Raw genomic sequence first — 15,235 nt, forward strand, 5'->3', positions numbered from 1 at the left:
TTGTAAATCTAAATTAATACATAATCAGGTCTACTTTTAAAGAAACTAAACAAGCAATACTTTACATGTTCTTTGTTTTTTTTTAAAAGAAAACACATTCTGGTTTGCATGGCTTATGCATAGATGATGAGTGATGATTGTGTAATTTGCTGTTTTTAGAATGACTAACAAATTAGGAGGCAGGTGTGCATGTGTCAGTGACTACTAGTTTGCCTCAAGAACAGCAGGGCCAGTTTACAGCTTGCTAAGAAGTACATAAAAGAGCCTGCAGAGTTCTTGAAAAAGGTCTTGTAGACAGATGAGATGTCTTCCTTGGTCTAAGCATCCCTTTGTGATTACTGAGCTCAACAACGCTCTTTCTTCTGAATGATGTTCCAAACAGTTTATTATATTATGATGCTCATTGTTTATCCTATAGTATGTCTGAGTTAAAAAAAAAGATGTTTCTCAGCTTCATAATGACTTCCTTAACTTTCATTGGCACAACTCTAGTCCTCATGTTGACACATGCCAATAACAGACTCAAAAGCCTGGGATCAAGACTAGATATTGAAAGCTGCCTTATACCTGCACTAAGGAAGCGATTGAACACACCAGACTAATTTGAAAAGCTTATAAAGCCATTTATTAGAGCATTTCAGAGCACCATAACAGGAGTGACTGTATAAAAAGTGCTGTAATTTCTACATGGTTTACAAATCTAAAATTGTGGCATAGAGAGCCAAATAAAAAAACATGTTTTTGTCCCAAGATTTATGAAGCTCAGTCTATAAAATGGGAAATAATCATTACTGAAGCTTTTAAAATTCCCCCCCCCCCCCCCCCCCAAAAAAAAAAAAAAAAGATTTCTCTAAGAAAAAGCAAGGATTAGAGCACTGGATTAAACAATAGCTCATCTTTCGAGGTTATATTACAGGACAGCAGGAGATTGGAAGAATGGTTAAAGATGATATCCAGTGGCGGCCCAAGCAGATTAAAATTATTCAGAGATCTCAAAAACAAATCAGCCTAAGACAAAGATACCAGCAGTGTCAGAGGATTAAATATAATAAAGTCACAAATTCTATGAAGAGCCAATGTTTTCATTGTTTGAAAGACCAAAAAGACAAAAACAAGTTTCATACAAATGTGGAAGACAACCGTTAATGTTCGGTTTTTCCAATTCCAGTGACGGATGGCCACTGAAGTTAGTGTTGTAATGAACTGAAGGTTTCTGTGCCGAAAGTGACATTTGGGGTTGACATTTTTTTGCAAGCAGCAAGTAAAAAGTTCATATTTTAATGGTGTCTACGCTTACTGCATCTCACTTAGGGGTACATATAGGTTAATGCAAGAGACACAGATAGCCCATTACACTGCATTATGCTTGTATCGATGAGTTCTTTGTGACACTAATCTAACATTTTTATTCACAGCACAGAATTCCATTGAATTCACCAGATTCTATCAAATATTGTTTGACAGAGCTCCTCTTACAATGGCCTTGTCAAAGTGCTGAACAAATACTTGCGGTTATATTGTATTCTCACCTGATGACTAAAACTTTTTCCCTTCTGCTATTCAATGTCAATGAAGTAGGCTGGAACAAATCAATCTCCCTCCATTATGAAATGTGCGTTATGTTATCAGCTGGAGCTACATTCAGATATAAAGGTAAGAATAATTAAATAATGATGTATGGCTTCAGCAGTGTCGCACCACACAATTTAGATATTTTAATTTATTATTTTACAGACAGACTCGCTGAGCAGATGCAGTAAATGATGAAGGATATGGTCTCTTAAGATATTTTCAAATCAAACACGATACCATTTCCAACATCCGGGGGCACAGGGCAGAGAAAGACAAATGAGAGGGGCAGCGGTTGAAAATATGTTACTCAGGAGGACAGTTGGGCTCTAATTGTCAGCCATGGCAATAGTTCTCCCTGATTCATAGACAATCAATGATATCTCAACATCCAATTCCACATGTGTGGCTCAGATATCATATATTTAATTTCCTTATAAATCCAGCCACAATGCAACAATTTTGCAAGAGAGAGGGTACAGCGACAGATTAATGGAAGAAGAGATTTATTCTAGCACGATCTGAGCTGCTTTGGGTTTTAAGCCTCAATCAGGTTGGGAAATAGGAATGATAACAGTATCCAAATAGAAGCTTCTCCAATTGACCGGCACAGCAGGGGCTGGCCTCGGCATAACACTCATATTTATGCAATCAGGGGTTAAAGTGTGGAAGTGTTATATTCCCATATCAAAAGCAGCATGCTACTTTAAAGTGGACGAGACAAAACACCCGGTACAAATAAAAACTACCAATGACCAACCGGTTGACGCATTCATTTATGCTAAACTTTCGGTGTATCACTCTGTGCCGACTCCAAAATGACATTCACCACATGAGGCAAACACATGAGCATATTTTAAGTGCATGCAGCAGACACGTGTGAACACATGCAGCTCGGGTTCCCAAATTTCAGCTTGTTGCTTTGCGTGACAAAAGTGTCAGAATTATCTCTTATTTAACAAAGCAGGTACATGTCAAACCTTTTAAATAAAGCCAGCCAAAAGCCTCTTATGTTTTTTTTCTGCTCTTCCACATCCTTCTTATCTTAGACTTAAGAACAAAATGCAACGGCACTGATTAATTTCAGATCATTTCAATGAAAATAATTGTGAGATATCTAGTTGGCATTATAAAGAAATCACAGAACCTTCACCTCTTTTAATGAAAAGCCTCAGAATCACTGCATCACACCCATACCCCACACCCACACCCACTGTCAAGGTATCCATACTAAAACTACTTATCTTTTTTCAGGTCACTGTAACGTAAACTCACCGTGTTCCAAACACCAAGGTAGCTCAACATGTTCCGAACTGTGCAACTTTCATGACAGATAACTAATAAATTACTTTCAGATCAGTTTTGGTTTTTGTGTGTGTGTGTGTAAAGTACAATTCCTTCCGTTTTCATAAAGACTTGGCACAAGTCACATACCCGATCCATTTCAGCATACAGTGACATGGCAATAGTGCTCCATTGCGGCATTGTGGCGGGGAAGCTGTTGCTGACAAGAGACTATGAACCAGGCAGACTTATACGACGGTGTTAGGGCCATCGTGAGCTAACACAATCTTGTGCAGTTGTGCAGTTATCTGTCATTTTCTCTATAAATATTGGTCCAATTCACATCAATCAAAGTGTTTTGGTGTCTGGGATAGTCAATAAGCAACCATAATCATAAACCATAAAACTACCATTGAACAGACAATCATTTCTGGTGGAAGCGACTCCATGTTCTGTTTTGAACTATATTAGCCAATGGACATTCAAAGACTAGCACATGAAGAGTAAAGTGATACCGACAAGTGTCAGTGGATGAATGGTTTTATGTTTTACTGTCATTAAAAATTTTACATTTATGCAATTGCCAAAAAGTGCACAAATGATTAGTGAAAGCCGGTCATTATTATAATTTATTTAGTAGACACTATTAAGCAGCGATAGTCTATAAAAAGCTATTCAACTCTTTAAGTGGTGCACAGTGCACAGGAATCACGTGAACAGCAACAGCTGGTAGTTTAAAGTAGATGATGGCAGTTTGAAGAAATGGGAGTTAACAGAACCACAGCTACAGTACAAATGGGTCTACATCTTAAAAGTTCCAGTTGGATACACCTGCACTGAAATCAGAAATGCTAACACAAAGCATTCACACAAAGCTGCTCTCCTTGCCGATGTGTCTGAAGGCCAACAGCGCCCAGGTCTACTTGACTCATGACAGAACTGGGGGTTAGGGTAGAGTCGCTTGCAGTTTGGTAGATCACATTGTTTTTGGTCGATATGTGGGCCGTATTCACCAAAGGCAGTCAACATGGGAAAAAGTCTTGAGGTTGCCATAACTATGCCTTTCACACAACCCTCTTACTATTGTGGCCCCACTATTCACTCTCCTGTTCTCAGCATCAAAGACACAGTCTGGCCTCTCTTTGAAAAGGCACATCCATTCAGAAATAACTGTATGGAGAACCTCCAGCACTTGGAAGGAGGTCAGAAAAATAGACGGGGGTTTAAAAGGCCTGGACTAAAAATGGCACCAGTAATACATCAAAGAAAAGTGGGGAAAAGGGAGAAAGAGGGAGGGAAAATACCTGCTAATAGCATGTCTGGACATGGCATACCATGCAGAACTAATTAATGGTGCTCAGATGCATGTGTATGTGTCTCTAATACAGACACATACACAGATACATATGCACATCAACACACACAGACAAACTTTGAAACACACACACACAGATAAATATGCACATAAAGACACACACACCAACCTTTAAACGCACATATACAATACACACGTGGAAAGTTGTAAAATGTCCAAGAGTGCGGTGCTTGGTGGGAGGAAAAGTGAAGAGAGGTAATGGGAAAGGCTGTGTGGCAGGGGTGGGGATGGAGAGGAGACAGGTGAGAGGCAGGAGAGCTGACAGTTTAAGGGAATTCAGCAAAGCTGGGGGATGAAAATGCTGGCTGACAAAAAGGCTCACTCAGGAATACATTAAAACAGCCAACTCTGCTGTCTGCAGCAGTGCGATGCTACATCGCTTTGACACGGAGGATTTCTCCTCGCTGACATCTACTCCTCAGAGCTTTTCATGGCTACCTTTTCTTTTCCTCAGATGTGGCAAAACCTGATGAAAGAAGTTTGAAGCATAAATGCATTTCTAAGTGTGTGTATGTGTGCGAGTGTATGTGAGTGAGTGTGTGTCTGTGTATATGTCCGGTGAGGGGCAATTTTTGTTCCTCAACCATGTAGAAGTGCTTTATAGATGCTGGTGTGTACCACCACATCCCGCTGTCCCGCTAATCCCAAGCGCGGGGACTGGTATGGGCGCAGCAAGAGACGCCGGCCAGCATCACGCCTATTGACAAAGACAATTAGTGCACATCGAGTTGTCAGAGTTACTGCCAACTGCAGCGAGCTGGCCAGGCGTGCTCCCAGCCTGCACCAGCGAACACTGCACAAACCCACCAGCCTCTCCCTGTATTATGACAGAGGCTGTTGCCACCTCCTCAGAAATGATAATTATCTGGTCCTTTAACAATATGAAAGGTTCTGTTTACACAAAACACAGTACCCTCCCCCATGCAGATACATCACATACTGAAGTACATAAATGTAGCAAATTCATCCTAAATTGTTAAGTGTGGGAAAACTATTTTTCATCTGTAAAAAATTAAGGTTTTGCCTTTAAAAAAAACCTCAATGCTGATTCAATAATAGCATAGATGTAATTTTTTTTTTTTTAAAGAAATTACGCTATCACGCAGCACAGCAATATTCTGTTTTCATCGTACCCCATATGTTCCTACTCGAAATTTGTGAAGAGAAGGGAATTGGGGGGGGCGGGGGGTTAACGAATTTAGAATAAGAATGAGACTGTAACCAAGTTCAAAATACACTGCAGGGGAAACCAATCACTGCTCAAGGAGTAACTGCCAATAACCTTAGCTTTGTCACCTGATAGGAGATGGGTTGATGTCTTATTGAATCTACGCCTAAACACGCTCCAGGGAGAAAAGCGGCCCCAAAGTGTGGAAGAAAGTGTGCCAAAAGGTGTGCAGTTGTTTCTTACAGTATAGGTGTTAGATACATAGAATGTGTCTTGCCACATTCTCCATCTTGATAACCTCATTAAGACATTTTGCGCCTTACACTTTTCAATCCTTTTTTTAAGCAACTGTATCAATTTATCGCCATTCCTTTGCTTTCAGAAATATTGTGACTTAGTGCAACGCAGAGCACAAGTACTTTTATACCACTGCCAAAAAAGCATGGAAACCATAAATAATATTAACATCTCCTTAATTTGTGTTGACATTATATCCAAATATGAGGCTTGAACGACATCCATATACTTGACCCAAACTTTTAACATTCAACATAATTGGAAGTTTTGACAGCAAACGCATCAGATTTCATCGTGTTCCAGCCATAAGTAAAACTCATAAACTCACAAATACGAGTTATGCCTGCAGATGAATACATGAGAGGAGAAGGATGGAAACAGCTAGCTAAGGGAATACAGATTTGATGGCATCTTGAAGTTCTTGTCTGTTTTCCAGCTGGCTGCCACAGTTCTGCCACTTCCTTCAGCACGGTGTACTTGTCAGAAGCTGAATCCTACTGTAGTGTGTGTTTATCTCTGTGTTGGTAGCCCGTCTGACCCGGCTGATGTGCTGACATCTACGGCTCCAGATCCATCCTTGAGTCAAGTCAGGCAGTAAACTTTGCTTCCTGCTTCCTTCCGGCAGGAGTCTCACACCCACACTTAAGGAAAAAACCTCCAAAGACCAAAAACCTCCTTTATTTTCGTATTTGGCAGGGTTTATAACTGATAGTGCTCTGACTTCTGCTGTGTTTTCTAAGCTCAATGTTAGCGAATTAACAGAATATTAACATTGTTAATTAATAATAATGAACTAAAACAACTGAATGTTGATCTTAAGTACTCGCGAGAGAAACGTTCGGTTCCTAATGATGGCGAACTGCAACTTATGCAGGCTACACAAGAGGCTACTTCTACGAAACATATTTTGAGATGAAAGCAAAGAGAAGGGAGGAATGCATGTAGCTACAGAGCGATTAAATGAACCGTGTTAAGGAGTCATGAACTTCAATCACAGTATAAAAATGCCCTTTATAACATATAACGATTAAGCAATTACCAGAAAATATATGAAACAAGGCTAATACAAATACATGCATGTCGTTTTGTCTTTCTGTGGAATCAGGGGGCATTTAATCGTTTAAAACCGTTTAAAAACATTTTTTTGAAAACCTATAGATTTGTATGTATACCATTTTCTACGTTAAATGTGCAACTAAAAATAGCTGTAACTATCTACAAATTAAATTAGTGCACCACTAGTCCAGGCTAAATTGTGCAGTTCGTTTTTTTTTCTATTTAGTTTTTCGCCTATTATCAGCTATATAACGCTCCTGAGAAAAAAACAATTACGCTAAACCGGTTACATGTTGCCACTATTTGTTTACCAAGAAAGGTAAATGCAAAGTTAATAGTGCGGTCTCATCGCACTCCGAACAGCCGTTTGGCGTTATATGGCCTAGCCTAAATGACAGACTAAATCACCATTGTAAACAAATCACATTTTTATAGAAATCCAATACCAAAATCCCCAGGTTAGGTCTGCATCCTGTCTTTGGAAGCTACAGACAAGAACTCGACTCTTAAGTCGATTCTTCAGTTAATTGCTGAACGTGTAAATGCTGAACATAGTGAGGTTATAGCAATAGGATCAATGTTTATTGTGTGGGCGAGTCGGTAATTATTCTTGAATAAACTCAAATTAGAGTTAGATCATTTACATATGAGTGGAATTAGTGAGACGCTTTAAACCCGTCGTCGCTAGAACTGCAGGTGTGTATCGGGATGTTAAAATATAATTGCACATTCAGGTTTTAAATTAAACGATTTAAATGGACGCTTCTATATTCAAGTAGTGATGCTAAAATGTGTCTCGCTAATTCGAGTAAAATATATAAGTTGGCCAATACGTTTGATTTAACGGTGACATTTGAGTGGGCTATAGAACATGAATAAAACAGATGCGAAACATCTCACAAAGTATGGCAAAAAGTACCCTACATTCTGAAGCAGCTGAATAGGCTAGTTGTTCATATCACTGAGTATTTTAGATGTATTTATCTTATTAACAACACCATTACATTAATAACATAACACTCAATTCAGATGAGTAGGCTGTTTGTCAAAAGTGAATTGGCACTCAATGTCATAGATTCCACAGGGGAAAAGGATGAAAGTTCGTATTGACCTGCAAATCGAATAACGACTTCCATAAAGCATTACGAACTGAGAAACGCGAATTATGAAGAAGTGTGCTACATATGACAGAATTTTTTCAGTGTTTTCAAATAAATTGTTGCGCGTCTCAGGTGAAATTGTCTGCAAACAAATGAATTCAAGCTGCCCCAAACGAAGAAAGCCGAGAGGGCGACTAGTCATTGTAGCAAGAACACAAAACTCTGGATTCCAACAAACTTTTATGCTGCTTTTAAAAAGGGCTCCTTTCATTGCCTGGTATACCTCTGGCCAAGCTAAGTCTTTTCTTTCCTTTTTAATCCGGCCCTTTATTTCAGAAAAACACAAAAACAGGTTCCACGCCGTGCTTTAGTGGCTAAAAGTGAAAGAGCTGCTTTTTTTCGGAGCTCAGCTCTCTGAATCGCTCTGGAAAATTGGTTCTTCTGAATAGGTGAAGGAGGAAAAACGTTTAATAGGATACGAGAGGGGTTCTGCTCTTGCAATCTGCTCCTTAAACAGGTGGAAATTGGACCTTCTCAATAATACAAATAGTAAGTTCAAACCAGGATGGAAAAGCTATTTTCACCCCCAAGGATTAACAATGAAGATTGGAACTAGTCAAACCGGGGGATCCAAATCCGCATCGTTAAGAATGTCAAACACACTTCGAACGTTGTATTAATTCGTTGGAAAAGTTTAAAATCAGTTATAAAACTAAGAACGAAATAACCACAATCAAATAAAAAAATCAATACTTTTCCCTTTTTGTAGACTAAAACTGCACTCTGAGTTAAAACTTTTCCGCCGAAATGGGTTACTTTTACGCGTAACGAACTAAATGTATATTAAGCTATTAGACATGTATGCCTTTTTAAATGTATTTGTTAGTTATAAAACAATAATAACAAAAATAATCCTGATAATACTAATAATATTTTGTATGTCTACAAAATATGTTCATGTTTTCATTTTTTCCTTTTTCGGATATTACATTTATAGCATCGCCTACATTTTATTTTAATGACATGAGAACCTGAAAAACATCATACATATCATACTATTCAAAACATGTTTTGAGGGATTAAATCACACATATTCGATCAAATCCTGGTCTTTGGTGAGAGGAAGCGGACTCGAGGAGAGAAACATAAACAATAATCTGTAATAACTGTCATGTATACCACCCCCGTGGCCGCGTATAAATGGGCGGTGGGAGAAGGGACAGGGCTGGTGATGGCGTTTCCTTGTCACCCTGATACAAGTGAGTACATGTGATGTCAGCTAAATACAAGAGACAGTGATCTCGCGCTGATTAGGTTGCCTGCTACCAAAATGTGACAGTGTAGTCACGCAGCTACCCTTGAATACATCCGTCTTCGCTTTAGAAAAGGTAAACCACAACAGCTTTGGCTGCAAGTTTGCTATCAGATTTTTAATTCAGACGCGTTGAATAGGAATGATCTTAGAGGGGTTTTCTTTTTCTAACAAGCTCTGTAATGTCCTGTTAATTTGTGTGTACTAGTTAATGAGCATTAATCTGGTACCCCTGGATGCTATTGTTAAGGAGATGTCAATTTGAATGTAAATGGGTGACATTGTAAAACCAAGGTGCTTATTAAACTGATGTGTGTCCTGCGTTTTCTGGAATACAGGAGGAGAAGACAGGGCGGCTAGTCAGCGGCTGCTCACACCAAGTTCGGTAAAAATGGCGAGTTCTCTTCCTTTGGAAGCAGTGATGTCCTGCCCAAGACACGAGACCAGGAATGGAACCCCCGCCGCCCCAAAAGCGCTGGCCTTCTCCATTGACAGAATCATGTCCAAGACTTCGGAACCAAAAAACGCATTTGAGGACCGCCACGGAGTGGACATTTCAGGCAGCAAGAAAATGCTTAGCTTATGTTCACCTATTCCCTGCATGATCCCGATTCAACCGTTCAGCTACGACCTTCAAGCAAAAGCCTTGATGAACTACTCTGAATTTTGGAAAGCTAATTTTAGGGGGACGATATGTTCTTCTGCCTCAATGTGCAAAGCCAATTGTGGGTTGTGCACAAAAACGGACTCGGGTTTTAAGCACTCGCTATTGCCAGGAACGCGGGTAATAAAGCCCCAAGTAATTCATCAAACAGTGGCGGTGCCGACAAACGGCTCACTATATTATTTCAACTATTTGGACTCCGCGTATCATCCTGATTTACTAAGTGGACATTTATTTTCTTCGAGCATTGCGAATTCTCAAGCACATGCATCCCTCACCGCACACCAGAGATTACTTTTGCTTGAAAATGCTAAAATTGCCGGTGCTACATCCGAAAAGTTTCCTACACCACAATATCCACACAAGGAGCATCTTCCCGGACAACTGGACCAGATCGTAAAGGAAAATCACAGCATGACTTCGGAGAAAAGTGGCGTGAAAGCGCACAATAAATTAAGCAACACCTCAACAGATGGAAAACCGAAAAACTTCACGTGTGAAGTGTGTGGGAAGGTAAAATTATTATTATTATTATTATTATTATTATTATTATTATTATTATTATTATTATTATGTAATTGTAAAGTTAATCTTTGTGCGGTATATTATTAAGCTATTATTACTATGTTGTTGTTCAATTCAAGACAATTACCGTTTTAAAATAATGCTGTAAAAAATCGAAACATTTTAACGTGATACTAGTTAACATAAATTGTCGTTTAAATCATTAAGCCCCCTCCAATGCACATATGGGAAATAGTATATATGCTTCTCTATTGCAGGTTTTCAACGCGCATTATAACTTAACTCGTCACATGCCGGTGCACACAGGCGCCAGACCGTTCGTGTGCAAAGTGTGTGGGAAAGGTTTCCGTCAAGCCAGCACATTATGCCGACACAAAATTATTCATACACAGGTAAGTCACATTTCAATCTTTGACGATATGTATGATGTATGATGTATGTATGATCGACTTATATATTTGCATATATATACTTAAGATAAAATGTTGTTATATTTTGTCTTATTAGGAAAAACCTCACAAATGTAATCAGTGTGGAAAAGCCTTCAACAGGAGTTCGACACTAAACACTCACATACGGATTCATGCTGGATACAAACCGTTCGTCTGCGAATTTTGTGGAAAAGGTTTCCACCAAAAAGGTAACGTGAAAAAAGCTATCTTAAAGTTACATAAAACACAGACACATGCAGACAAAAACGCAACGAGAAAGACTGATGTCATAATTTAACAGTTCAATTATAGGCCTACTGATCTACATATTGACTATTGATCATGGTCAGTATTGTCATAGTTGGCATAATTCCTTGATTTATGACAAAAACTGTCATATATTAAATATAATTTTATTTTCCTGTAAATGTTTAAGGCATTATACTCTGTCAGCATTTGAAATATCTTTCCAAACATGATGTGTCACTTTACCTTAACTAACTCTCCTTACAAGATTCTTAAATTCGCTCTGGGTCAGAAAACAGACCTTTCACTAATGCATAATCCGACAGTTTTGGGTTGTTGCCGTTCTTGATTTTTACAAAGTTTGACAACTTCTTGACTTCGAAATCCAAAGCGCAGATTAATGAAGGCTGGAGGATGGAACTCTTTTGTCTGAAGTAACTTAATTGTGAACTGCTGACCTTAAGAAGAAAATGAAAGTGAGTGTTTCATTGCACGTTGTGGATCATTCATTGTGTGCTTATGTGTATATTTACTTATGTCATTTCAGGGAACTACAAGAACCACAAACTCACGCACAGTGGCGAAAAGCAGTACAAATGTTCCATCTGTAACAAAGCTTTCCACCAGATTTACAACCTGACCTTCCACATGCACACGCACAATGACAAAAAGCCGTTCACTTGTGGAACTTGCGGGAAAGGCTTCTGCAGGAACTTTGATTTGAAGAAGCACATACGGAAACTGCACGACAGCAATTCGTGTTTATCTTCTTCGAACGACTCTTCCAGAGGACTCCAGAGCTGAGCAATATTTCAGTTTCCGTCGGATTCAGACAATCACAAATACGCCTAGTTTGGTGTATATAACTAACGAACATTTATTATATACAGATAATAATTAGGCTCAATCTCTCCTATGGAATTCAGATCATCTATTTTTCTTTCAATCAAAATGAGTGTTAATGACAGTTTAAGGACTACATTGTAAATAATATGTTTAATAAAATGTTATTTAAATGTTTTCCATGGACGCATTTTTTTTTGTTTTGTAATGTAGAACGGCAAGTACTGTAATACGTTAATCGTAGACGTCTTAAAGGCTACATGAAAGCGTAAGTTATATGTAAACAAATGAATGTTAAAGAGCATGAGGTGTTGGCCGTTTATGAGTACATATGAAAAGTAATCTTTAACCCCTAATAAAAAAATAAAATGGGATCAGAATTCATTAAAGGTACAATTTATTTTAAAACCACCATCAGGACTATATTAGAGCCAAGTTAGCTGCTAACTTAAAAACAATCATATTTTATCTTGGGTCTATATATGCAATTGATATTCAATTATTTTCGATATTATATCTTAAAAAAAAAAAACATATTCGTTCGTTGATTCACTTGAAGGAAGTTTAAAAACATATAATCGGAGAAATGATGCTGAATAATTTCAGATAAAATCAAATCCGAACGAAACAATACCTTGGAACTAAAAAAATAAAATAAAATAAAATGTTCGCGCCATAAAAAGAAAAGGACAGAGCTAATTGCCTGCTATTTGTAGTACTGTACTTTTATTTCATAGGTTTAAAGACAACTATGTCCGGGGTATCGAAATCATGCACATGGATGAAAAAAAGAATAATTAGCATGCTTGCTACGTGCATTCGGTTCCTTTCAGATCACATTTTGAAAATGAAAATATTCAGACACAGATTCACATACATACACACACACACACACATGCACACACATAGATATTGAATATATTGAATAGTTTTAAATAATTTTAGAGTGTTATTGTAAAATGGAACCCACATCACACGATGCTAACACGAGATACACATATTCCCGGGCCGGCAAGTTTACCGGTTGTAACTTGTATAACTTTAATTATTATTATTATTATTATTATTATTATTATTATTATTATTATTATTATTATTACTATATCTCAAATACCGCAATATTGTCTGTGATTAATCACATAAGCACGATTCTAAATTAGTGGACGTATTGATTTTTGCAACCGCATGCATTGAATGGTTGGTGCCTGAAAGTATATTTGAACAATTTCAGTAAAATACACGGCTCTAGTGATGCAATCTTACACTTGACTTCCGTGTAATGAAACAAATTATCAGATAAAACATGGACTCTTCAGAGCCCATTACATTAATCAGCTAAATTCCCTCAAGGGGAAGCTTCACCATATCAGCCGGTCTTCATCAGAATATGAATAATAAAGCACTTGGGCCACATCAGCTATACCTTTCCTCGTCTTTCCGACTTTAATATAGAATAATGTATTCTCCACACAACTCCTGGAACAATATTATCCTTGCGCGCTAACAGAAATTCTGATGAGACAGGCGCGTGCTACCAAATCTTAGTCTCCCAATTACAACGCAATTAGCAATTACGTGCCTTGCCAAGGGACTGAGCAGAAAGCTAATAAGGCTAGCTGAATGGCCTGTTCACTTTTTTCCAGTTAGTGCACATAAATGCTGCTCAAGAGAAAGAGGACCAAACAGGTGGCTTTCCACCATTTTGAAGCGGTTTTATTCATCAATGTTTCCACTTCACCAACATTATTTTAATGTTATGCAAATGTCAAGTGTTTATGCATTTATCAAGTTGCACAACATCTCGAGTCACTGCAAAACTTCAACACAGCTCAATAAAAGCAACTACATTTTAGCCTTCGAGAACAGGTTTAACCTTTGCAAAGATGTGCCTTTTTGCCTGTTTTAAATGATGAATTCGCAAAGTGGAATTAATTATCAGATAGCAATACCTCTCATAAAATGCTATGGTTAATTACATGAATTAAAACTAATGGACGAATAGAAATATTGTCAACGTAAATTGTAGGCAAGCAGCTATTACAGGTTTTACGCTGGTTTTACGCAGGGTGACCATTACACTTTTCTAAGGATTTTGCGGTTAAATAGCCTACTTAGCAATTAGAAGGTGTTAAAACTCACTTTTTAAAACTAAAGATTGAAGAATGAATTGCAAGTTTTGTATATGTGTGGAAATATGATTAGCTAATAGATTGATTCAACACCTCCCAAAAGAGACTCGCTGTCGGAATTCCTCCGCAGGTAAATTAATTGTGTGGGTGTCACGCAGACAACTGTCCTAGTTGTTTACGGTTTAAATTTTCTATATTATTACCGACGATCTGCTTGCTGTTTTGCAAGAGGAAGAACATTCTGTCAAGTTGGGGGAAAAACTTTAACACACTTATAAACGTATTCTGTTTAAATAAATATGCTATTCGCTCGAAATCTGATCTTCATTTAAACATTTACATAATTTATTTGATATTAAAAATGTATCTTTTATTATAACACAGTTCTCAAAGTCTAGACAATAGGTTGAATATAGCCATTCATGGGCCAGATTGGATGAATATTGAAAGAAGCAAAACATATCGTTTAGTCGTAAAATGTTCCCTTATTTTCTATATTAATTGGTAGAACATAACTTGAAATGTATCATATCGTGATATTTAAGGTAGTAGTTTTACTATTTTCTACATACACCGAGTGATTAGTTGAAAATGGAAAGGGCTCCCCTCTTAAAGTGACGATTAAATGACAGTACAAACATATCAGGCATGATACCACTGTGCTCGATATGCCCAATTAAACAATAACTCCGCTATTAAGTTGTTATTCCTCACCCCTGACGTCACGCCACATTGGTCCTAAGCGCTTACTTGACTCGCTGAATTAAGCCATTAGACGCTTCTTTTTCTGTTAAGTGTAGCCTATCCAACGCCGTTTATTTTCTTTTTGTCGCATTTAATTGAAAAAAACAAAACATAACAAAAAAAAACTGTACTTTCACACATTTCTATGTACAAATGCTCGCCCTCGCTCTCACTCTGTGTGTGTGTGCGCCTGTACGGTTTTTTTTTTTGGGGGGGGGTTTACAACAGAGACGTGTTTTGTGCGTAATGTGCAGGGGTGCCCATCTTGCCCGATACGGAATAAAAAGTGGTGGGAAGTAAACAACCTAAAGACAGACGCGTTGCCCTTTTCTCTGCACTTACCTCTTCAACATCTGAGCAACCAGCTTTGCTCCTAGAAACATGTTAATTGACAACGGAGCTCATTACAGCATGCACATGTAACGCAGCAAGAAAGATTTCAAGGACAAAAGCGCAGTAATGAACTGTCAACAATCGAGTATATCTACACGA

The 15,235-nt window shown here is 38.0% G+C and overlaps 1 protein-coding gene across 2 annotated transcripts; it reads left to right on the plus strand.

Annotated features, from left to right (window-relative positions):
* Window positions 1-9,091: 9,091 nt before the first annotated feature.
* On the plus strand, window positions 9,092-12,112 carry fezf2 (FEZ family zinc finger 2). Of its 2 annotated transcripts, none has more exons than XM_061220845.1 (5): window positions 9,092-9,108; window positions 9,500-10,338; window positions 10,608-10,742; window positions 10,858-10,990; window positions 11,575-12,112. In XM_061220845.1, the coding sequence occupies exons 2-5, from the start codon at window positions 9,553-9,555 to the stop codon at window positions 11,829-11,831; spliced, it is 1,311 nt and encodes a 436-aa protein (XP_061076829.1). In that variant the 5' UTR covers window positions 9,092-9,108; window positions 9,500-9,552; the 3' UTR covers window positions 11,832-12,112. The 2 variants fall into 2 exon arrangements, with proteins under 2 accessions (XP_061076829.1, XP_061076828.1); XM_061220844.1 differs by lacking the exon at window positions 9,092-9,108 and adding an exon at window positions 9,109-9,237.
* Window positions 12,113-15,235: the final 3,123 nt, after the last annotated feature.

This window comes from Conger conger, chromosome 14 (assembly GCF_963514075.1).
Source record: "Conger conger chromosome 14, fConCon1.1, whole genome shotgun sequence".
Taxonomy (NCBI): domain Eukaryota; kingdom Metazoa; phylum Chordata; class Actinopteri; order Anguilliformes; family Congridae; genus Conger; species Conger conger.